This window comes from Oxyura jamaicensis, chromosome 14 (genome assembly GCF_011077185.1).
Source record: "Oxyura jamaicensis isolate SHBP4307 breed ruddy duck chromosome 14, BPBGC_Ojam_1.0, whole genome shotgun sequence".
NCBI classification, from domain to species: domain Eukaryota; kingdom Metazoa; phylum Chordata; class Aves; order Anseriformes; family Anatidae; genus Oxyura; species Oxyura jamaicensis.
In genome coordinates this window covers 14483449-14507528 of record NC_048906.1, presented here as the reverse complement: position 1 = coordinate 14507528, position 24080 = coordinate 14483449, and the positions used below count along the sequence as shown (strand labels likewise).

General features: G+C 33.2%; 1 protein-coding gene across 26 annotated transcripts in view; it reads left to right on the top strand.

Annotated features, from left to right (window-relative positions):
• The window catches only part of RBFOX1 (RNA binding fox-1 homolog 1), an 814571-nt gene that overhangs the window by 767761 nt on the left and 22730 nt on the right, over positions 1–24080 (top strand). For all 26 annotated transcript variants that reach the window (XM_035339113.1, XM_035339111.1, XM_035339110.1 and 23 more), the window contains 2 exons: positions 6284–6323; positions 14956–15020. In XM_035339113.1, coding sequence (XP_035195004.1) covers positions 6284–6323; positions 14956–15020 — 105 coding nt within the window. The remainder of the gene's footprint in view (positions 1–6283; positions 6324–14955; positions 15021–24080) is intronic.

Here is a 24080-nt window from a genome sequence, read left to right as displayed (position 1 = left end):
TTTTGGACCCCTCAGTACAAGAAGGACATCAAGGCCCTGCAACATGTCCAGAGAAGGGCTATGAAGTTGGTGAAGGGCCTGGAACACAAGTCCTGTGAGGAGCGGCTCAGGGAACTGGGGATGTTTAGTCTGGGGAAGAGGAGGCTCAGGGGAGACCTCATTGCTTTCTACAGCTATCTGAAAGGGTGGGATGGGGAGCTGGGGATTGGGCTCTTTTCACAGATAACTAGTGTTAGGACTAGAGAGAGTGGCCTCAAGTTGCTCCAGGGGAGGTTCAGGCTGGAAATTAGGAGACATTTCTTCTCAGAAAGAGCAGTCAGGCATTGGAACAGGTTGTCTAGGGAATTGGTGGAGTCACCATCCCTGGGGGTGTTTAGGGAAAGGTTGGACTTCATGCTTAGGGACATGGCTTAGCAGGTGACATTGGTAGTAGGGGAATGGTAGGACCAGATGATTTTGGAGGTCTTTTCCAACCTTAATGATTCTATGATTCTATGAAATGGAGGAGGAAATGAAAATGGAAAGAAACATACTCTGTGTAAATATAGAACATACACCCTTTCTGTCACAAATTATGTCTGCCTCTTGATCCAGAAGACTGGTTTCAAACAGTTTCTGTGCCATTCATCTGTTTCTTGTGACAGAACATACTGTATCATACATTATACATTTTAAACTATTCCCAGCAGAATGTAAGCATGTAATAGGATCGTGGAATATCAGGGAAAGGAAAGGATGGTAAGAATAAAATAAAAACTATGAAGCTGGGGAGGGTGAAGGAAAAGTAACAGACTATTTAGGAACTGTTCCCCTTTTTAAAAGTAATTGATTCCAAATAACATCTTATTCTGAAATTAAGAAAAAAGGGTAATTAATATAAACTACTACATCTACTACTTTAACATAACAGTGGTTATGTTTTTTCCAATAGAATTATTTGGGCTCACGAACTTTTATTTTACTTGGGACTCTGCTTTGTACATATGTGCAACTGTTAGAACAAAAAAGCATGTTTTGCCAGCTCATAGTGATTTATGTCTTCTAGCTTTGTTCTCTGCAGCAACGCCCTCTATTTATTTGCAAAGCAAATACTGTTTTTTTGTTTGTTTGTTTTATGGCATAAAATTTTGAAACTGGAAAGACAAAAACCTGGAATTAGATAACAGTAAAAGCTGGAATAATGGTATTGTTAAGTCTCATACAGGAGTTCCAGTTCTATATTTACAACAGTGAAAGTTGTGTTATTAGTGTTGAAAATTCTGCCTTTGGTTTATTTTAGGTTATAATTGCATCTCTTATATTACTTGATTCATTATATGAAGGAAATATATGAATATATATGAATTTATAACATGAAATTATATGAATATATAATTTCCTTCATTATATGAAGGAAAGCTTCATATAAAAGGCATATTTTGTCTTCAGCAGGGATCAAAAACTGGAAAATATCTTTAGGACAATGAAGGTGACCCCATCAGCAAACAGAAAATGCAGAATTTTTATTCATCATGTGCTTGCTCTTAATTGTGATGGAGGGGAAATAGTGCACTATAACTCTGACTCCTACTGCAATGGCTCAAATCATGGCTGTAATGCCTGTTTGTTGCACTAAATCCATGCATTTACTTTGCTTTAGGTTATTTATGCTAACTTGTGCAGATTGTTTGTATGGCTGTATGGCATATTATATAGGTGGAATCTAAACTGCTAATGAGCTTGTCTTAATAAATTTACAAACAAACAAGCAAAATAAAACAAAATCAAAACAACAACAACAATAAACAATACTGCAGGTGTTTAATAGGTGGTGAGAAAATAATTTCATATTTATCGAATATAATTTCAGGAAATGATTGCCACATATGATATTATTTAGGTGCATGCTTTCTTCTTATTTAGATGAATGCGGTCTTATTAAATCAAGGTTTCTCTCTTTAAGTTTTCCTTAGCACTATAAAATCATAAAATACATCTGAATAAATCCCCATAGTTTGTTATCCTTATTTTAATGCATTAACATATCCATTCTTGGGTGCAGTAATTCACATTTCAATAACATGGCTATTTCCAGACCCTGTGTCAGTTTACAAGAAACTCAAGATTGTCTGCCAGGACAATTTTTTGAATATAAAGTGTAAAAGGAGCTGTGGCAAGATGGGTGCCTGTGTGATGCATTCAGTCTCTTCCCATGCTTGAGACATAACATCTGTTCTCTGCCTGCAGATTCAGAGAGAGAAAAGAGGATGATGAGTCAAGCAAATTACCCTTTGGAAAATAATATATTAAAGGAAAGAAAAGTGCCGGAGTAAAACATAGCTGTTGATGCTTTACACTTTTTCCTTCTGATGATCGGTGTGGTTAGAAAATACATTTAACTCCAGTGATAAGATTCAGTCACAGGAGTCAACAACTGACAAGGATGGTGAACAGAGAAAATAGACTGAAAATCCATGAAAATGTGAAGAAAATTAAGAGGCAAGCTTCCAAAGAACCCGAAGGTCTTATATTTAGCAAATATATTTTAGAAATATATTTAATATGTTACAAAAATGTATGGAGAAAATTAGATAAAACCAGCTGATTTATTTTCAAAGTGCATGTCCTGCTTGGAAATGTTATACTCATTTGCCTGGTTCTGTCACTTCATCTTAATACTAACCCTGTTTAGTGATAGAGTCATGCCTTTGTGTCTCACTTCTGTGTTGGGTACTTCCTCTGGTATAGCATTTATCAAGAAGTTACAGATTCAGAATTCAAAGTAAGTTTCCGTCTGTACATGACTGAGCATTATATGTAAAAAGAGGGCCTACATAAATAAACTAACCTACCCAAGGTTACAACCAGCTGCATTTGAGAATTTGAAGCATGTCAGTCCCTATTCATCTTGCAAGATCTTCACTATAAATTCACAAATCACCAAGAGGAGGAAGGAAATGGGTCGTCTTTTTGACATGTTATCTCAAATTTCTTAATAATAATGTTCAATAATAATTGAAAATAGTATATTTTAATGTTATATGGTGGGTTGATCTTGGATGGCTGCCAGACTCTCACCCAGCTGCTTTCTCACTCTCCCTCCTCAGCAGGACAGGGGGAGAAAATAATATGAAGAAGATCATGGGTCGAGATAAAGACAGGGAGATCACTTACCAATTACCATCATTGGGAAAATGACTAGAATTTGTGAGAATTAATTTAATTTATTGCTAATTAAAGTAGAGTTGGATGGTGAGAAACAAATATAAAAATTATTAACACTTTGTATCCCTATTCCCTTTTACTAGGCTCCAGTTCAGTCCTTCATTCCCAACTCCTCTATCTCCTACCCAACCTGAGCAGTGCAGGGGACTGGGAAATGGGAGGTTTTAGTCACCTTGTAAGAGTTCCTCTCTCCCGCTCCTTCCTTATTTTACAGTCCTGTTGCTCCAGTGTGGGCTGTCCCTTGGCGGCAGCTTCCCACAGGACATACCAGCCTGCTCTTGTGTGAAGTGCTCCACAGGCTTGCAGATATATCTCCTCACGCAGGCCAACCCTGTGGCCTCTGTGCTACCAAAACATTGTCTCATAAACCAAATACATGTAAGGTAATATTCTATTTTTAAATAGTCAGTGTGAGCCAGAATTAGATGATCACTTAACAGTTGAAGTGATGAATGAGTCAAAAGCATTTCCATGTTGTATACATGAACAGTTGAGAGGATCTTGTAGCTGTTTTTACTTAGAACCTCAGTTTTTCAGTACTAGTATTTTTTCTGGAACTAATCAACCTTGCATATGTTTAGTATTTCTATAGTTGTATTTATAGAACTTAATGGTAGTGGAGGTAATTAGTTTTGAAATATAATTCTGAAGCAATACTTCTGTGCTGCCACTGCTAATTTTAAAGGATGAGCTCTAGAGCTAGTGAATAGGCATTAAATGTAGGTTTCTTAAATACTCTTTTTTAGATCCAAAGAACTAAAATAGCACTTCTATCTTCCTGTTGTGAACTGATTTATCATCACTGTTTCTCAGTGGTCATCTTGGGGAACTTCAGAACTTCAGGAGCAGAGAATGAATTGTCACAGGAATGTGGCATGATAGTGGCATTAGATACTCTCTTTAGATGAGGTATTTGGGGGGTTCGTTTTTCAGTAACCTCTTACAAATTTCTGAACTATATAGCCACTAGGATTTGGATGTTGTTTTTTGTTTGTTTGTTTAAATACTATTGTAAACAAACAATCAGAGCTTTATTGTAATTTTGTGCTGTGCATAGACAACTGCCTATCATTGAAAATAATCGAGTTATACATTATACATAAAAATGTACAGTTTTAGACTTGCTTTAGTAAGTGCTAACTAATTTAATACAGTGTACAACAACACTGATTTGTGTAGCATCTTTTTGATGTGGAGGTTGAGTTTGTCCTCTTACATAAAGGAATGAGTAATCCTGTCCAGAAGTTACATGATTATTTTAAAAATGTCCTTGCCCTTGGAATAAATATGCCTCCTTTTTTTTTAATTTTTATTTTATTTTTTTTTAAATGTGTATTACTTGCAAAACAAACTTGCTATATGAAATTCTTGATAAAAGCTTCCATCTGCAGTAACCTTTGTATCATTTGTATATGATCTCATAAGACTCCTGTGTTCACAATTGTGTTACTCTACCTCACAGTCACGTGGAATGTTTTTTCACTTCTTACATGCTAACAGCTGTGAGGAAAACATAATATTTTAAAATAATTAGAATATCAGAAATTACACTACAATGTAAATAACAGGTTTTCTGAAAACTTACAATGTAGACCAGGTAGACAATGTAGACCAGGTTTGCCATATTCTGCTCCTACAGAATTATGGGAAAAAGAAACAAAACATACGTAAATCTCTGACCTTAACTGAAGCAGATGGCAGATTGATTTAAGTGGAGCCACGTTTTCATATGTTATTACTCCATAACAAACTTTCATTGTTATTAAAGTATAATGTAGTTTATATGCATGTATGTGTACTTGTCATTTTCTCAAGTGAATCTGACTTAAACACATACATGTTCATCCCTGTGGGGTTTGGCCATTGACCTCAATAGATCAGTTATACTTCTGTCATGAAATTTCTTGTTAAAATTACAAAAAAGCTTAGGCTAGCAACTTGATGATAACTATTATTCCCAGATACTAGTATTCTCAAACTGAAAATATTGTTGCAAAAAGCCTATCATGTGCTTTCATCTTTAGCTCTCAAAACAACTTGGGTTGATTCTTATATTAGAAATACCTCTTTTTAGTTGCAGAACTGCCAAGTAAAAATAAAGTTGCTGGACTTATACAATGTGTGTAATTGGTAGGCCACTGTTGAGTAGTTTCAGTTTTATTTAGTATAATCATTTAAACCATCTTTGTCATTTTGTGTCATTTATCCTGAAGGGTTTAGAATCTAAAATTTGTACTATTTACACTGAGAATTTGTGTTAGCTGTGATGCAGAAATCTTTGGGTAAACTGTTAATTGCAACATAACAATTCTACATTTTTTGAAGATAAGAAGTACTAATGTATCCAGACAGAACTCCAGGGTGGCTGATAATTACGGGCATGTTTGCCAAAGTTGTAAAATGATAGTGAGAAGGCTTAGCCCTTTTCTTATACGAATAACCCTATGGCATTCTCACCAGACCTGTCGTCCGTATCAGAAATGTGCATCAACGCAGTGCCTATGAGTATTCTCATCTGTGTGTACACTTAGCTACTGAGATTCGAAACAAGTGGTAGAATTCCATCAGGATAAATATTTCAATATATAAACTTAGGCTTTTTGTTTCCCATCTAAGTGATGACATTACCACTTTGTTTCAGAAGACTGACATAATTACAGGATAAGAAAGTAGTATTTCAGGAAATAATTAGCCCACTGAAAATTTTTATAGAAAAAAAAAAAAGCAAAAACAAACAAACAAAAAAAAAACTGCTAATTTGTGGATTTTTAAAAAAAAAAAAAAAGGGGGGGGGAATAAAAAATAAAAAACAAGACCTTCCCAGGTGTATTTTCCAATTCTGCCATGCTTTTCCTGTGTTTGACTAAACATTTGGCATTCTTTATAAAGGTGTAATACTCAATACAGATCCACTTCTGATGATTGCTACCAACCTCCTTAACCAATGTGAAGAGTGCCTTCTTTTCCCCCTTCCTGTGTTCTTGTGACAAGACTAACCTCAGCTGTGCAGGGGTTGGTGGCATTTGCATGTGGAAATGCACTAATATGGATGTTTTTCTTTGTGTGTGCATCCTTGCAGTGTTGTATACCAGGATGGATTTTATGGTGCAGACATTTATGTAAGTATTCATTGATGTGCATGCTGTCCTTGTACATTACCAGAGTCATTCCTTTTACAAGTTTGCTGCCTAGCTTGACTCTGTTTTGTCTATTTACCATCCCTTGCCTGTCAGAAAGAATTGAGAAGAGTATCTCTCACATTGGAAGACCATTCTGTTCATTACATCTATCATTGTTCAGTGGAGCTGAATTTACGCTTTAATCAAATGATGAATAAATGCAAAAAGATGTGAAAAATGTGTGTGTATGTGTGCGTGGAAGAGTGTCTCCTTTCAAAATTAAATACTAAGAAAACTTAAAAACAAAGTAGAAACACTTTCCTGCCAACCTCCAAAACACTATTAAAATAATAATAAAAAAAGGCAAATTGAATATTAATACCTGAGGTATGAAATTGCAGTATGGAGAGAGATAGATGTATGTACCATGATATTGCTTAAAAATCTACATATTTAAATTTAAATGAAATAGAAATTGCTTATGATGTAAGAAGTATTTATATTTATAGTAAGTATTGATAGCCCTGGAGGGTAATCACCTACTTCACGTTAAAATGTATATAACTCATTGGTCACTGATTTCATTTTAAATAATATATTTTCAAAATTTTCTTAGTAATATTGAAGTTTTTACCTTGAATGTATGCAAAGAGGCTACTTACATCTGAGTATACAAGAAATTTCAGATGGTTGAGGTTGAATTTCAGTCTTCTAAAATAATTCTTGCACCCTATTTTTACAGTTTTTTTTTCTTTTTTTTTTTTTTTTAATACGTGGATATAAAATATGTTACCAATAGTACTGTCATCTTTCACATGTTATTATTTTGATAAAGCAATGTGGTTTACTTCAACAGACAACTTGCTATATCCTAATTGTGCTTATGTTTTACCATCTCTGTTGAGTTACAAAGAGATGGATGAGGTGGCATTGGTATGAACATTAAAAAATCTCTAGATCATTGTAGGAAACATTCCTTCTATTTATTACCAGTAATTGAAGCTCTTGAAGCTATTTCCAAAGGAACAGATTTTTTTCTATTAGGTTTTATTTGAAAGGAAAACATTCTGAAATTATGCAAGCTGTAGCCTTTCTTTTCTGATACTCATTTGAAAATTCATTTGTGTAGTTTAAGAATACATTTAAAATGAATTAGCACAGTTTAAAATTCTCTACGTACTTAGTGATTTTATCAGTAACTTATTGTTACTGATACATGGGAATCACACATATGCCAAAGGTTTCCTCAAGTGTAATATGCTGCTTTAGTCTCACCTAAACACTTTAATGTTGATTTTTTTGAGGCATATTTAGATATGTTGTACAGTGTTGAATTTCTTTGTGTAATTTCCAGTTTTCATATTTGTGAATATGTCAGAATAGAGACATATGTGTCATATGACATGTCATGTGACATATGTGTCATGACAAGAATGTGTCATCCATTTTGCTCAGTTTACCAGTCTGAAAGGTGGCAAGACATCTTCCTCAAGATTGGTTAATGGGATTGAATAAATTAGAATTATATGTTTGTGTATCAGTTCATAGTTTTGGAGCCCACTGCTGCTTTTGGTGCTTGACAATTATTTTATTTTAAGGTGGCCTTTTTCCTCTTATAGTCTTGAACATTTTGATTCAGAACCAGAACCAGAATGTTGTTTCACTAAGGAAGTTGCTGAAGAAATTACTAATTTCTAGTTTAGCTTCAGTTTTGTTGTCTGGAATACTCATGCATTAGAAAATGTAGTAACTGTACTGGTGCATTGGTTTTCACCCAGTTGCAGCCTTGTATTTCTGATTACATTTCTTAATTCTCTAATGTAACAGAATGTTTACTTGTACAGAATGTTTGCTTGTACAGAACTTAACATAATTTCAAAAATATTGTGAAAATTTGCTTATGTTTTATGATGTTCAAAGCTTCTTAGTTTATAATTCATTTTTCTTCACATTTTTATTTCTTGCAACGAAAACATTTTGATGAAAAGAGAGAGAGAACTGGCCTAAGTCAAAAGAAAATGTATTATAAACAGTGTTGGTTCTTAGTATAACAGTTTCCAGCAGAGCAAGTTATTTATTAAATCCCAGTTGGATATAATAAAGTTCTACTTAGCGTCTCATTTTAATTACAGAGCTGAAGCTTTGTGAAAGAGCAAATATTTTGTTGAAAAAGGAGGAAAGAAATAAAATTTGAAGTATACAGGTTCTAATAAGAAGCACAGAAGAGAATAGGAATACAAAAATACAGTCTCAAATGGAAATTGTAGACCCATGACTATATGTAATACAATATATTCTGTATTTCACACAGTTATATGTGAAATGTAATAATGCCTCTGAAATAACTGGTCTATTGAATTCATTTTTAAATGTGCCTTTAAGTAGGAAAAGTAAAGGAGATGATTAGGAAGAAAGGAAGACCTTTTAAAATTAAGTATTGATTCACAAAGAGAAAAAGTCATTAAAAGAGAATTAAGGTTGCCTTCCAGCAAATATAGAAATTCCTAGATGAAGATTGACACCTGTGAAAATAGGAAAATACAGTCCACAAAATGAAACCAAAATAGTAACAGATGAAAAAAAAAAAAAAAAATGCAGTTAAAATAATAGCTCTGCACTGTTGCTCTGCTTTATTTCAAATTTGTGCTTTTGTTGTTGTTGTTGTTGTCTTTTATTTATTTATTTATTTATTTATTACTGTTGTCATGAAGAACGTTTTCAGAAGATGTCAGTCTTCAATCCACAGTTAAAATCTGAGAAGGCTAAGGAATAGCAGAAACTTCAAACTCTCACATCACCAGCTTCTCACATCACTAGCTTCAGAAGTGGTGATGCAGGTTGACCATGTACATTAGTCAGTTTTATTGCTCGCTGTAAGGTTTTCTGACTCATTCTCAGGATTCTGGACCTGTAGCACTGCAGCTGGTGTGGGTCCAAGGCAATTCATAAGTACACAGCTAAATAAGCTAGAGTTGTTATTGTTGTTTTTGTTTTTTTCCAAGTTACTGATCAAGAATAAGGCATACTTTATGAGCAGAGGAATGGAATTATATCAACGCTTACTGCCATCTCCTTAGCTCAGAGGTAGGATGGTATTGAGGTTATAGGTATCTACATTCCTAGCAGAAAGGAGACATTTTGATTAAAACTGTATCAATTATCTAAGCAATATTCCCATGATACTGGATGGGAGTCTGCTGATGCAATCGGATATCCCAAAAGGCACTGCTCTAATGTGAAAAGCAGGGGTATGTAGTTAACATCAGAGTCTTAAGTGTAGTACTTTTAAGTCTTTAAGTGTTTTGTAAAGTTCCTCCTAATGCTCCATACACTAGAACACTCCATGGTACCTTTTAAAAAGTTATGAGATCTAATGATGAAATGTCTTTTCATCTCTCTGGTCTATTTGTGATATAACACTATATTCAAAACAATGCTAGATTACTCTTGATGACTGTAGTGGATTAGAATTAATGCAGGTGCTGCCAATTTGGATATATTACCAAGAAATTTTCTGAGGCAACAGATAGGTCTGGGAGCACACTTTAAGCCCAGAAATAGTACAAAACTTTCAAGTAGGCCTGTCTCAGAAGTTGAGCTATCAAAAATAAGACATTTTATTTTCAGTTCTCCCAGTGATTTACTCTGTGAGCAGAACAAATACTGTGTAAACCACAATATCAGTATGAGTGGAGGATGAGGAAATGATCACTTCTGCTTTTTATTTCTGCAAGGCTCCGTATAATTTGTCTTATTTTTCACTTTTAACTAATAAAGCAGATATAATTCTCAATACTATAACACATTTTGAACCTTGATTTATTTAAGTTCACAAAACTTCAAGAACTTGAAGTGAAAGGAGTTAGAGAAAATGAAAATTGAGGAAAAAGTATTCTCAACATTAATATATAAAATTAACTATGTTAGTAATTGGAAAAACTAATGAAAAAATAGGCATCATTTAGTCATCCAATAAATACTATCAGTGCATCTGAGATCAAGATAAAAAGTAATGTAGATATTTTAGGAGGAAGTAGTGCACCCATATCGTAACTTATGACTATGTGTTTGTGTAACTCCTTTATTTGGGAATTATACTTAGTACAGCTATACACAGTTTACATAAAAAATCAGATGTCTTTGATTTTCCATTGTTTCATTTTTATCTTATCAAAAAAAAAAAAAAAAAACTGCAAACACTTCTAAAACTGATTAAGATTTCTCTGTAACAATTGGCTACAGATCTACCACTGATCCCACTACACTTTTTCAGTTTGCTTGAGCAAAATACAGAGGTGTATTTTATTTGTATTTGATTACACTAAAAGGAAAATTGTAATGAACAGTTTGGGAGGATTTGTCTAAATTCCATCCATCCATCTTTCTTTCCATTCTTCCTTCACTCAGTTAAATCATTTAATTTCTCTCTCTTTATAGAGCATTATTGCAGGAGCCTGTGTATGGCAAAAATTTACCACAGGTATAATAACATGCCAACTGATGAAAAAAAAAAAAAAAACACAGTAGGCTGAATGAAGACTGTTGTAAAATCATACTATTCCACAAATTATTCAATGAGAATATGGATTCTGTGTATATAAATGTTAATAGACTCTGAGGTGTCTTTATTTTCTGTACTGAACCACAAAATCATACATATTCTTCATGTCTCATGTAATACAGTGGTAATTGCTGTAACTGTCCCATTCAATATTTTATGACAATGCGATATATCTGTATATTTGGACTGCAATTCTATTAATTTCCCTTATACCCACAATTTTAGACAACTTAAGCTGCAGTAGTACTGTGTGATCATTCCCTTGGAAATAGAAGATGAAGATAAGGCAGTAGACATTTTTAATTATTTTAGCTGAATTTATTATTTTGTTTGAATTTTCAAAAAGTCAAGCATAACAGGTACTTTCTGTACTTAGAGAAAATAAAAACACAAATCATTTCTAAAACCTAGCAACTGCAAATTGTTTTTTATTAGTATGTAATTATGATTTTTTAAATATTTTTTATTTTGCAATACAGTATAATGCATGCAGACCAATATTTACATATTTCTCTAGATACGTATATGTAAATTATATCACTACCTATATGTAGTATATGTAGGGAATATTACTAGTGCAATTAATTTTACTTACATCTACAGTAATGGTCGAGATCAAAATTAAGACTAATTGTAAAGTAAGCAACTTTAGAGCTCAGTGGTTTGAATCAGTTTTCCTTCCTTATTCCCAAGATAAAGCATATTTTCAAGTGTTTTATCATAATGATAAATCATCTGAAGTAACTGATGTAAAATAATAAGAAATAATACCACATCTAATCTTTAGAACACAAAACCTATAAAAATAATTTGCCTAAGAATGTTTTTACATATCATTATACCTCAGAATGACAGGTTGAGGTTGGAAGAGAGGTCATGTTGTGTCCAACTTGTTCCAGTGCTCAGTCACCTGGAGTGAAAAAGTGGTTCCTGATGTTCAGAGGGAACCTCCTGTTTTTCAGTTTGTGCCCACTGCCTCTGGTCCTGGCACTGGGCACCACTGAAAAGAGCCTGGCTCCATCCTCCTTGAATGTTCCCATAAAGTATTTCCAAACATTGATAAAATCTCCCTGAGCCTTCTCTTCTTCAGGCTGAATGGTGCTAGCTCTCAACCTCTCCTCACAGGAGAGGTGCGCCCACCCCTTAATCATCCTTGTGACCTTTCACTAGACTCTGTCCAGTATGTCCAGGTCTCTCTTGTGCTGGGGAGTCCAGAAATAGACATGGGACTCCAGGTATGGCCTCATCTGGGCTGAGTAGAGGGGAAGGATCACTTCCCTCAACCTGTTTGCAACACACCTCCTAATGCAGCCTGGGATACAATTAATTGTCTTTGCAGTAAGGACACATTGCTGACTCATGGTTATCTTCATGTCCACCATGGTCCCCAAGTCCTTTTCTGCAAGCTGTTTTTCATCTCAGTTGTCCGCAACAGTTGCCGGTGCCTAGGGCTGTTCTTCCCCAGGTGCAGGATTTTGCACTTCCCCTTTGTGAACTTCACAAAGTTCCTGCCAGTCCACTTCTCTGGCCTGTCCAGGTCACTCTGGGGGCAGCACAGCCCTCTGGGGGCAGCACAGCCCTCTGGCACATCAGCCATTCCTCCCAGTATTTGTGTCATCAGCAAACATGCTGAGGGAATGCTTGGCCTCATTGTCCAGATCACTAATGAGTAATATAATAGCTTATGTTAAAAATATGAAATCATGACATGGGCTAATAGAGAATTATGATTTTTTGAGCAAGAAAAGGTCAGTTTTGAGCAAGAAAAGGTCAGTCTTCACAGACTCACCAATTTTAAATGGTACTTAAAGGAAAGAAGAATAATTCTGACAGAGCCTGCTTATCTGTAGATTTAAGACCAGCCAGTATGTGACAGTATGTGAACAGCCTGTCTGAAACATTGATACTTCTGGTGGCAGCCCATTTTCAATCCTTTACCATGGTGAGAATCAATACGTGAATACTTAGATTGAAATGTTGTGGCCTCTTGTGTTTAAATAAAGTTTTTTTAGAAATGGACTACTGGAACAATGATACATGTGGCTAACAAAATCATGTCACACAGCAGGATGACTTGTAGTCTGCCATACGTTTTCAGGACTGGACATTGAAAACAAGCTTGTCACGTTTAATATCATCTTCATAATTTTACTATTTGTACTTCCTCATATCAGCACTCAAAAGAAAACCAACCAAATAAACAAACAAAATACACAGCCAAACCCCCACCACTGAAACCAGCACTTTTTTTAGCACTATGAAGAACAGGATGGGAGAAGAGAGAGATGTGTAATCTGTCACCTTTCTCCTTGGAGCACAACCCAGACCAAGTGCTCAGTCTCACTGTTCACTGGCTCAGTTTGCACTTGGTGACATTAATTGACATCTGATTGCCTGTATGCACATACCTGCAAGCAATAAGTGCCTATTATACATCTTTTGACAGTAATAGCCCACTATTGGCTTATGAAAATCAAATGGTCTGAAATGAGAAAGTATTTCTTCTCAGTGCTGCTGCACTTGCACAGAGAAGCAGTTTGATGCAAAAGAGACACCTGCCTTATTCTAGTGGTTGTGTGATACAATTGCTTCTGTCAGGGAACTGATCAGTAGAAGTAAACATACTTTTCCTTATGTGAGCACTTGAAAAAGTCAGAAAGAATGTTTCTTAAGTAAGGTGACAATTCATAGCCTGAAGTTTCTAAGGAGCTGTTAGTATATGTAGAACTTGTTTCTTCTTAGGATGATGTGGTGTTATCAGCTGAATGATTGATTTCCATAACCATTCTGCTTCAAATCTTCAAACCAAAAAAGTTTCCTACCTTTTAGGGATGAAGACATTCATTCCACCAAGCAAGGCAGTAGAAGGGCAAATATCTTGTAAAAACAGTTGAAATGTCTCCTTACTTTTCTGAAAAGCTTTTTTTTTTTCTTTTTTTTTTTCTTTTTTTTTCTTTTTTTTAAATTTATTATTTGTAAAATCAAAATAGGGAACTCACAAAACTACCTAGTAAAAATCTACTACTGTTATAGTAAGGGTTGATACACTAACCTGTGCTTCATGCTTCAGCATAGTATCTTGTATGAATGCAGTTTTCCAAAAGAAAAAAAAAAAAAAAAAAAAACCCCGGGGGGGGGGGGTCATTAAAATGATGTCTTTAGGAAAAGAACGAGTTTTATTCAAAATTGAGTGACCAAATGCTTTCTTTCTCAACTCTTTGTTAAGGTGGGCGGAAGAGGGGGAGTGGATGCAGAGTCCCATGTCCCAGGGGATTATAGGGTGGTGAATTCTAATTGGAACATAAATCATGTTTGTGTTATCTGTGGAGACTGGCCTCTGTTTGTTAATTGGCATGCTGAGATCATTTTGAAATGGTTGATATAACACCGTGGTCCATTGAACAGGAAGCTCTGCTGTTTTCACAGTTTGATAATCAATGCATCACTGCACACAATTCCTTTCAAATGTGTGTTTGTTTGTCCTGTTTGCTTAATTGAACAGCTGCAATTACTGTTACATACAACTGAATGTTAATTCAGGGAAGAGGAGAATTTTCCTTCTTCATTATCATTTTATGCATAAATTGGAAACCTATATAACATTAAGTGTTAATTGAGTACACTAATTCATAGGTTTAATCAACCAGGTATGATCAATCATATTTTGTACCCAAAAAAAATAAAAAATAAAAAATAAAGAAAAAGAAAATAAAAGAAAAAAGAATTATTAGCAGAGTTTTTCTTTTAAGTTCAACATTGCTTTATTAATGTGCATTTACCTCATTCATAAGAACAACCTCTACTTTAAAATGTGGATGAATGCAGTATTGTCTTTTAGAAAACTTATGTTGATGAATACAGTTTGTTGCTTTCTCCACATCTCTGGAACAAATCTTAACAAGTTCATGGTGATAGGTTTTGTTTAACAATTCACTTAAATATGTCATATGTATTTAACCCCTTAACTGAACTTACAGTATGATGATAATTCCAATCAGTTGTTGCTAAATTGTTCAAAATATTATTTAAGCTGCTGTAGCAATCCGGTTAGAATGTGAGTTTATGTTTTAGGGTGGTTATGCTGCCTACCGGTATGCCCAGCCTGCCACTGCCACTGCAGCTGCCTACAGTGACAGGTAAGATTTTATTTATCACTAATAAATATTTGACCAGTGGAAGCTGAAGATTATTCTATAAATTTGCCTTGTTGAAGTCTCATAACTGTCTTGTTGCTCTGCAGATAACTGTGATATCTAAAGCAGGCTATTTTATTATAATCCATGAATAGCCATAAATTAAGAGATTTTAGGCCTTAATTGAGAATCAGGCATGAGATGTGCACATTTCCAAGCTGTAGATCATCCTGTTAAGGTCTGTGACCCTTGTACAATACAGATAAATATATGTACGGCTTCATGATGGTCTGCTACTGAAGATCATTATTTTTCTTAGGAGTATTATTTCAGTTGATTTAGAAGCTGAACCTACTGAGTGCCCTCAATTCTTATTGACATTGTTTTAGTCATTGGAAATATGAACTGCATCAAAGTTTGAACTATCCAAGGCAAAATGATATATATATATATATTCCATTTACTTTTTATACAGGCATTAGATTTTTTGAAATTTTTCATATATTTTTGAAAGAAAAAAAAAGTTATACTTCTGCATTGTATTTGTATCCCCATTGGTGAAAATAATAATACCAGGAATAAAAGATCATTAAGATATGCATAAGAAAAACATGCAAAGACTTAACATCTATAAAACTAAAAGTTATGTCATATATATTATCTTCTTGCAAGATGAAAATCAAGACCCCTTGCAAATCTATGTCTAAATTGCTAAATTCTAATAGGAATATGATTTTGTCAAATTTCTTAAAATTAAACATGCATGCAGTTTTTGCAGTGTATGGACATGATTTTTTAATGAAAAGAAATAATATCCTACCTGTTTTTCAGAAATTATACCTTTAGCAAAATCTACCACTGATACTTTTCAAGTATTTGAAGAGCATACAACTGTAAAAGGAGGATGTATATTGTGAAAGACAGATACCTGCATGTGTTTTGCTTTATGATAACAGTGAGGAGTAAGGTCACATTTCTCAAATAGTTATATAATATTTTTTTCTCTTGAAAACAAGCATATAATTTCTTAAGTCTTGATTTGAAAAATTACTTTAAATGCTAAATTAGACATTGCTTTTAAAAGTTTCTGTTTCTTAAAGAAACCAACAGATTAAGAAATTTAAGTGAACTATTTCTCAGATTGAAGTGCTGTTCATGGATTCCATAATTTTAGAATAAAGTATCATGGTATGAATGTTTCAATGCTATGCATGACTTTCAAAAGCTTACTCTGGGTAATGAAGATATATTTTTTAAAGTTATGTGAATAAAATAATTTGCATGTGTGGCTGAGGCATGCTGTGTCAGACAGGTAAGCAAGTTTCTTTCTATTAATCTTGTATCAGTAATATCAACTAGATGCTGCTATTTATACTATGTTTGTGATGTACTATTTCTACTTAGGGTAACCTACAAGGTGAAGTGCTACTCAGTAGATTCATTTCATTTCCACAAAGGTGTGTTAGCATGTTGAAGCTCTAGGATTATTCTCTGATTTTATAATGCAAAAGAATTCCTGATTCTAAAAGCTTATTAAGCTGAAAGGACAAAATTAAAAATCACCTCCTGTGGTTATTCATTTTTCGCCAGCTATCATTAAAATGCCCCTGGGTCATTTTATAGGGTGTTTACTCCTATGCATAAATGAATTTCTGAAAATCTATACATTATCAGAGAAAGTGAACGATATCAATATGACTTTTAAATGTTTTAATTATGAATTAATGAACCTTCTCATAAATCAAATGCTGTAAGGTAAAACATCAGTTGGTCACATATTGTATGGATAGAAAGTCCACAAACATCATGAAGAATTATAATGACAAAAAATAAAGGACTTGTTTAAGAAGAAGATAGTTATTTTAAATATTGTTAAGGAAGCTTGAGATGGTGTCAGTAGCAATGCAGTTGTTACAGCCCTTAATTATTTTTTTTTTCCAAAAAGTTCAATTTTCAGATACACATTGTGTATAATTAGAATTGTCATAACCTGTCTGTTGCATAATTTTAAATATCTTAAAAGAATTATATGTCTTCTGGATTTTTTTTTAATTTAACTTTTTAAATGTGATTACCCATCATCTTTGAACTGCTTCCCCAAAATGAATGTGGTTTCTTGTGTTAATTACAAATATCACAATTGAACTTTATGGGAGAATCTTAAAACTAACATAGAGAACAAAGCAAATAGCAATCTGCTCAAATATTTCTTTGCATATATGAAACTACATGCAAACATGGATACCTCTGATTACTCACAACTTAATTTTACTTACCTAATTTTAATATTTTTTCATTCTTTTTAATGAATTCAATTTAGTAAATTTTATGAGTCATTAAAATTGCAAATTCTAAAATTCAGAAAAACAGCTCAGTGCAACAGTTTGTACATTTTCTTCTCCATGTGATAGTCACCTGCTTTTGCCTGACAATATTAAAATCTCGATATCTGATAATATATGCTGCTCCTTTTCAGTGTTGATTTGATCTATTTATTTTCATTTCAAATTAAATATATTTATTGTTTGTGTTTAAACAATGCATAGGAAAACAAAGTGACAGCCAATGAGTATATACTGCTGAAGCAGTGACATATGAAAATATATTTTAAAAAGCTTTATTCTTTTTGATTACAGATAATATACATGATGAATAGTAGTATCCCATATTTGACATGCTTCTTAAATCAGGATATGAAAAGAGGAAATCTTTAAATTGGAGGCATAGCTTTTTAAATTAAATATAAAGTTTAACAGAAAGGTTTCTATTAATCAAAATCAATACACCAAGTCAGTGGTTAATGATCACTGTAGCAGAGCTCTATTTTGAAGAAACGCAATGGTATCCTTGTTTGTTAGAATTGGAAATATTGCTGGAAATAGGCAAAGAAAAAATATATAAGGGTCAATTAGTTGGCAATGGAATCCTCTTGAAATAAATCAAAGCAGAACTGTAAGTTTGGTAAGAAAATCAGGTTCTCCTAAAAATAATTTTAAAACTGAAGTAGCTTTAATTCCGGAGCTTTAATTACCAAGCACTTCAAATTGAGAGCGCTTGGAAAAAAATAATTATAATGATGTGCAAAAGACACTTATTCAGATGTCAGCAAAATGTTAGTACAGTTTTTACTAATCTTTCACCTAAGATTTTTTAAAAGTATAAATAAGCAATATAGTTTTTAAATTTGTATCAAAGTCTGAAGTAAGAGAAACTAGCAAAGTCATCAGCTTTTATATTTATGAGATAGAAGAAGTCAAAGCATGGCAGTGGGGTGTATTGTCATTTTGTCATTGCATGTTCACTTGATGTTGCTAGTACGTCTGTAATGCTGTATTGGATTTGACGGATCCATCACATAGCTCAGTGAATGGCTTGCTTGATTTAAGCCTATGGGCAGACTTATTCACATTGATTGGCTATTGGTTTTGTGTTTTATGATTTGATTATTGCATCTTTGATAAGAATAAGAAAAATGTTCCTTTCTTGCATATTAACTTTGTCAGCAATATTTATGAAAGTTTATATAGTACTATAAAAAAAACAAAACCCCAATGATAATGAACTTTCCTTGCCAGTAAGGCAGATTCTTTTCACTTGTACTGCTTGCTAACCCTGTAATACTAAATAATTGTGTGTTTATATATGTATGGTTATGAATTCATATATATACACACAGTCCCTGTCCATCACCCGCTCACACACACACCCAGATGTTTGCACATGCAAACACAAACACATACACACACACATTTCCAGATGTATTTTACTCTGAAATTACTTCATTTTTTAAAAGATACAATATCCAATTAAAATCTCACTATAAACAATGAGAAGAGATCCCTCATCACTGGAAGCTGACTTTTTTTTTTTTTTTTAAACAATAAGATATATTCAAAATATTTTACACATATTTTGTAGTTTAAAAGGTGTATATATATATATTTGCTATCAGTTTGTGTTACATGTTCTCTGGTCATAGGATTTTGTGTAAAATTTGAGACAGTGATTTTATTATATGGAAGTTGTGCATCTTCCAGGTCTGAAATCTTACTCCCTTAAAATCCTCATATTCCAGAAGTTTACATTTTTAATGTACCTACATGGAGTATTTATTTTTGTCAAAGTACTGTTGTCTACAGTGATATAATTTAATATATTTTCCAGTTCATTTTGTGCAAGTTGTGGAGAGTAATACTCGATATTTCTGGTCCAATTATCCTAAATTAGGATAATAAGTACAGATTTGATTTACCTAGAAACATACTCATTAAAGGATCAAAAAGTAGAATGAGAATAAAAATACACAAGCTATAAAATGTTAGCTTATATAGATGGAAGTGTGGAGGTGATTTTTTATGTATTGTAGATTTTAAGATTATCTATAAGAATAAACAATGAAAAAAACAAAGGTTTATTCATTTTATTTTCTCTTACTGAGGAACTTACTAGTGATATATACTAAAAAGTAAGGTTTTGACAGCAAGTAAAATATAATAGCATCTTCAGTCAAAGTTTAATTTACCATTAAACAATCTTATAGAAAGATTAATATTTTAAACTTCAGTACTTCATTCATTTAATTATCATACCTTTTTAAGATTTAGGAGAAATAGCTTTCATGCACAGTTTAAGTTTCTAAATCAATTGGTTTGGAAGAGGGAAGAGGAAAAAGAATAAAATATATCAATATCTTTATTCCCAGCTGGAACACTCAAACCTTTTTGAATTTTGCTATGTAAGTTAAATGTTGACAAGTATGGGGAAGTTTGGGGGGCTGGAGATAATAAATATAGGAAAAAATATATAGCCTATATTGTGTGCTACTCAAATGTTGGGAATCAAAAGGACCTGTTAGCATTTTGACAGGTAAAAAGGCTGTGTTTAACTTTTTTTAACAGGTATAATACAACATGCATATAATACTACTTCTTCAAACACTTAGGTTTGTTGTGGTGATATTTGATTGGTCTAATTTTTTTCTGGTTTTGCTGTGTGGTAGCTATAGCTTGTTTGTTCTGTAATACTGCAAACAGACAAATTATTCATCTAGCTGTTACAGAGATATAGTCAATTTAAGCTATTAGGCCTGTATGTCTTTATGCCTATATCTGATCTATGGCAAACTGAGTATCACTGGCACAATGCTAGAATTTCATAATCTATATTCATCACTGAGATCACAGTTTTCAGAGTCACTGCTGTTTATGACTTATGTTATAGCCATAAAATTACATTTTAGTGAATGAATTAGAAAAATTGATAATTACAAAGAAAGAGACTATATTAGGGAAAAATAAAAAATAAAAAAATCCAGTATATGAAGAGTTTGATATATTATGAATAGGGTGTTTCATATAGAGCATTTTGACAATAATTTCCTGAAATAAGAATGTACTGCACCTAGTAATTTCTAGTGACTGAAGCATGGTTCATTTTAAAATGTTGTAGATATAACACTTTTGGGGAAGGCACATGGAGTCACATTCATTTAGTAAAACTTGGCAAACAATTACATTTCATAAAACTGTAATCTACTAGCAAGTCCAGAAAGATGTCTCATATACTTCAAGGTTTCTAACATTCTTCTAGCATTTAGTAAAATTAACATGTTTTCTGATACTGTGAAGGCTTGATTTACCTGTATGTGATATCAGTGTGTGTGTGATATCCATGTAACTATTAAACTAACACCAACGGTTCAAAACTCGGGTAATCTTTGCCCAGAATGGTAGCAAACACTGGTAATGAAACCTCCTTCACTATAACATCAAGGGATATACTAAGAATCCCCGTAGACAAGAAAAGACTTAATTATTACTGTAAAATCTTGTTTGGCATCCATGCTGGGAACTGCAAAGAAAAAAAATGATGAAGAAGCTAGAGGAACATTAAAGCCTTGATTTCCTTGTCTGGATTCTTAAAGTGCTCAATATTTTAAAGACTCTGAGTACTTTTGCTACCAGTTCCTTCTTGAATACAGTGGGAACTGTTAAATGATTTTTATTTTCAAAAAATAATAATAAAAAGGGCACTTATTCTGACATTTACGTAGCAACTTAAATATCCTTTCTTTCTTTATTTAGTACATCTAGCCTACATCAGGGCATGAGTTTTAGCTTGGAAGTTTCTTACTTTAAAATAAAACTTCATAGTAAATAAATGTGATTATAAATATATTCATTTGATGCAATTCCATGCTGTGACATTTTTAAAGAGGAAAAAGATGATTGGTTAACATTTTTGAAGTAGGAATTATCTATTTGATATTTTGTACTAGCTTCTTCACTCTTAGAGGTTATTGAAAGAAAGTTCAACGTTAACATTTTTAAGAGTGTTGTATTCAGTGGACTGGATAAATATGGAGTTAGGGAGTTATTAAAACATTGACTCCTAATCCAACAGACCAAAACTGTTACAGTCTATTGGGTCAATGCTTGTGCATCTGACATGATGGACCATAACAGTTCCTTTGGACATGTCAGTGTCTAATTATACAGTTTTTAGTTTTCAGATCATTGACTCGATAGACCACAAAGAGGCAGATTAGAACATGCTATAAGTATTGTCAACCTAAGTACTTTCACCGTGACTGCTTTAAAAGCAAGGAGAAATTAAGAGGATTGTGAAATAGGCAAAGACAAGATAAAGGTATGAAATGGTATTAATAAAATAGGGAGTTAATTGTATTTCATCCATAGGTATTTGCCATGTAATTTATAATGTGTTTTAGGTGAGGTGAAGAAATACTAGAGGAAAAGGCTTAAAATAACTACGTAGGCAAAATCAATCATGAAAGAGGAAATTTATAATCTTGCATGGTTTTTCTGTAGTTTTTCTGACTTCAAAGAATTCCAAAGCATTTGATTAGGTATTAAAATAGAAGTATTCTTCCAATAACTTTGGGCTTGTCAAGTTTCTAAGGAACACATCTGTGGAACTCAAGGAACAAATGTAGGAACTCCAAGTAAATCAGCAGTTTGTAAGAATACTGCAAAGCAGGAATGGGAGAAGAAAGTTTATGCGTGTATTCTAAAGAGCAACTTTTTGTGAGAACTGCCATAGTATGTTTCATATGCATGCAGAAAATAGTAAGGTCTTTATTTCAAAGTTTAAACCAAAACTGTACCAACATCTAAACTCTCTTTTGTCTTTCTTGAATGAATTCTTAAATAATCCTGTCAAGTTTTTTATACATATGTAATTCTATTATATAAACAACTTGTGTTGCAAAGTTATTTCTAAAATTAATTAAAAAATTAAAATAACTTCAAAGGCAAGAATTGCTCATATTAACTATTGCTGAAGAAATTGCTTGTTTGTATGTTAGGAGACTGGTCAAATGGAATTGTGGATAAAATGGTATTTACTAGTAAACTGTACTAATAGTTGGGAAATCAGAAATAAATATAAACTTTGAATGATATATTTTTTGATGTACATAAAGAATAAATCCCCCCAACAAATTTTATATTTTTTCATATACTTTACTGTATAAAGCACTGATTCGTTACACTAGGCTGACTATAAAATTCTGTAGTTTGCCCTAAAAAGCGTGAAAAATATGTTCAACATAGACTAGTAAACAAAATTTTCATGTATAAAACTTTAAAATAGCATTAATTTTGCAGTCCTCAATCATACTGACTTTAGATTGCTGATACTGAGCACTTCTAAAGTTAAAGTACTGGATTGATTCTTGAAGTAAGAATTTTAAGTGTGTAGAATGTATTAATCATAGGAAATGGCCAATCTTAAAGCAGTTATGCCACTGAAATCAGTATGAATTCTACTGTTAACATGCTGAGTTCAAAATTTTGACTGTTAGTTTTAGGTTTCACTTAAAAATATTAAGATCCATTTAAAAATTTGTGTTCCTCTGGCAGATAAATGTGCAGTTTAAAACTCTTTATGGTCTTATTAATATTTATGCATATTATGTTATATACTCCTTCATACATAGAGAAATTCCATGGATACAGTAGATAATATGAATTAGAGCAAGGCATATTTGTTTAGCTCTGTTTTTAAAAAATATATAAATCCGGAACTAGGTATGTGCAGATTTAAAATACTGGTGAAAGGTCGATAGAAATTCCATGGGTTATGACGTGAGAGATTGATCAAGATTTTGGCAACGCATTAAAAAGATTTTTGTCAGCAATAGTAAGTTCCAAAGTATAGAGCCAATTTGCTAAAAATTAATTCATTCAAGGGTTAATGGGAGGAGAGAGAGAGGTTTGAAGTGTTGTATCTGCAGTGTATGCAGGTGGTTCCCTAGTACACCGTACAGCATTAACGTTAGGCTATGCTAAAAGGAGTCTCTCACCTTACAGTGTTTAAGTAAATTCCTTAGTTGCTTTAGTTCAGTAGCAGGACTAAAAAAGATTCTTGTCCTGGGTGAATCCTTTATATATAAGTTATGATCTGTTGACCATTTTCCTCAACTATTTTTTTATTCTCTAAATAATTAATTTAATACAAGCATATCACAGGTCTTGAAGAATGCACCTTTCAGTTAGTATCCAGAAGAGTTAGGGATTTTTTCTTCTTATATATACACTTTTTATTTTTATTTTTTAATCTTGAAAATGTGTTTTTCACAATTGCAAAAGTGCTTTCTGGTATTAAAGTGAATTATCATTGTTAAAGAAGTTTTGTGACTGTAGCTAGGAGAAACCTTAACGAGAGAGAGTTGTTAACTTTCCTGTCTCCTGCAGCCTTTGGCAGTCTGAATTTTGTGAGGCATCCTGTCATTGGCTAAATCATGCTGAAATGTCCTGTGCAATGCAGAGGTGCAAATTTAATTGCATGACCTGGCAATCCAATCACAGGCTTGGTTAAGCCACCTGAAAGCAGGCATCTCATGCAATTAGAGACACTCTAGAGCATGTGGGACACCCACACAGGTAGACATGACACTTGATCTTCTGGAGTGGCAGAGTCATGACCAATGGACGAGATGTCTTTGTTTGGGCAACAAAGATGAGCTTATCCTTTTTTTGGGAGGCAATATTTACAGAAGTAGCAATGATAATTTATTTTGATGCAAGGATTTACTCCATA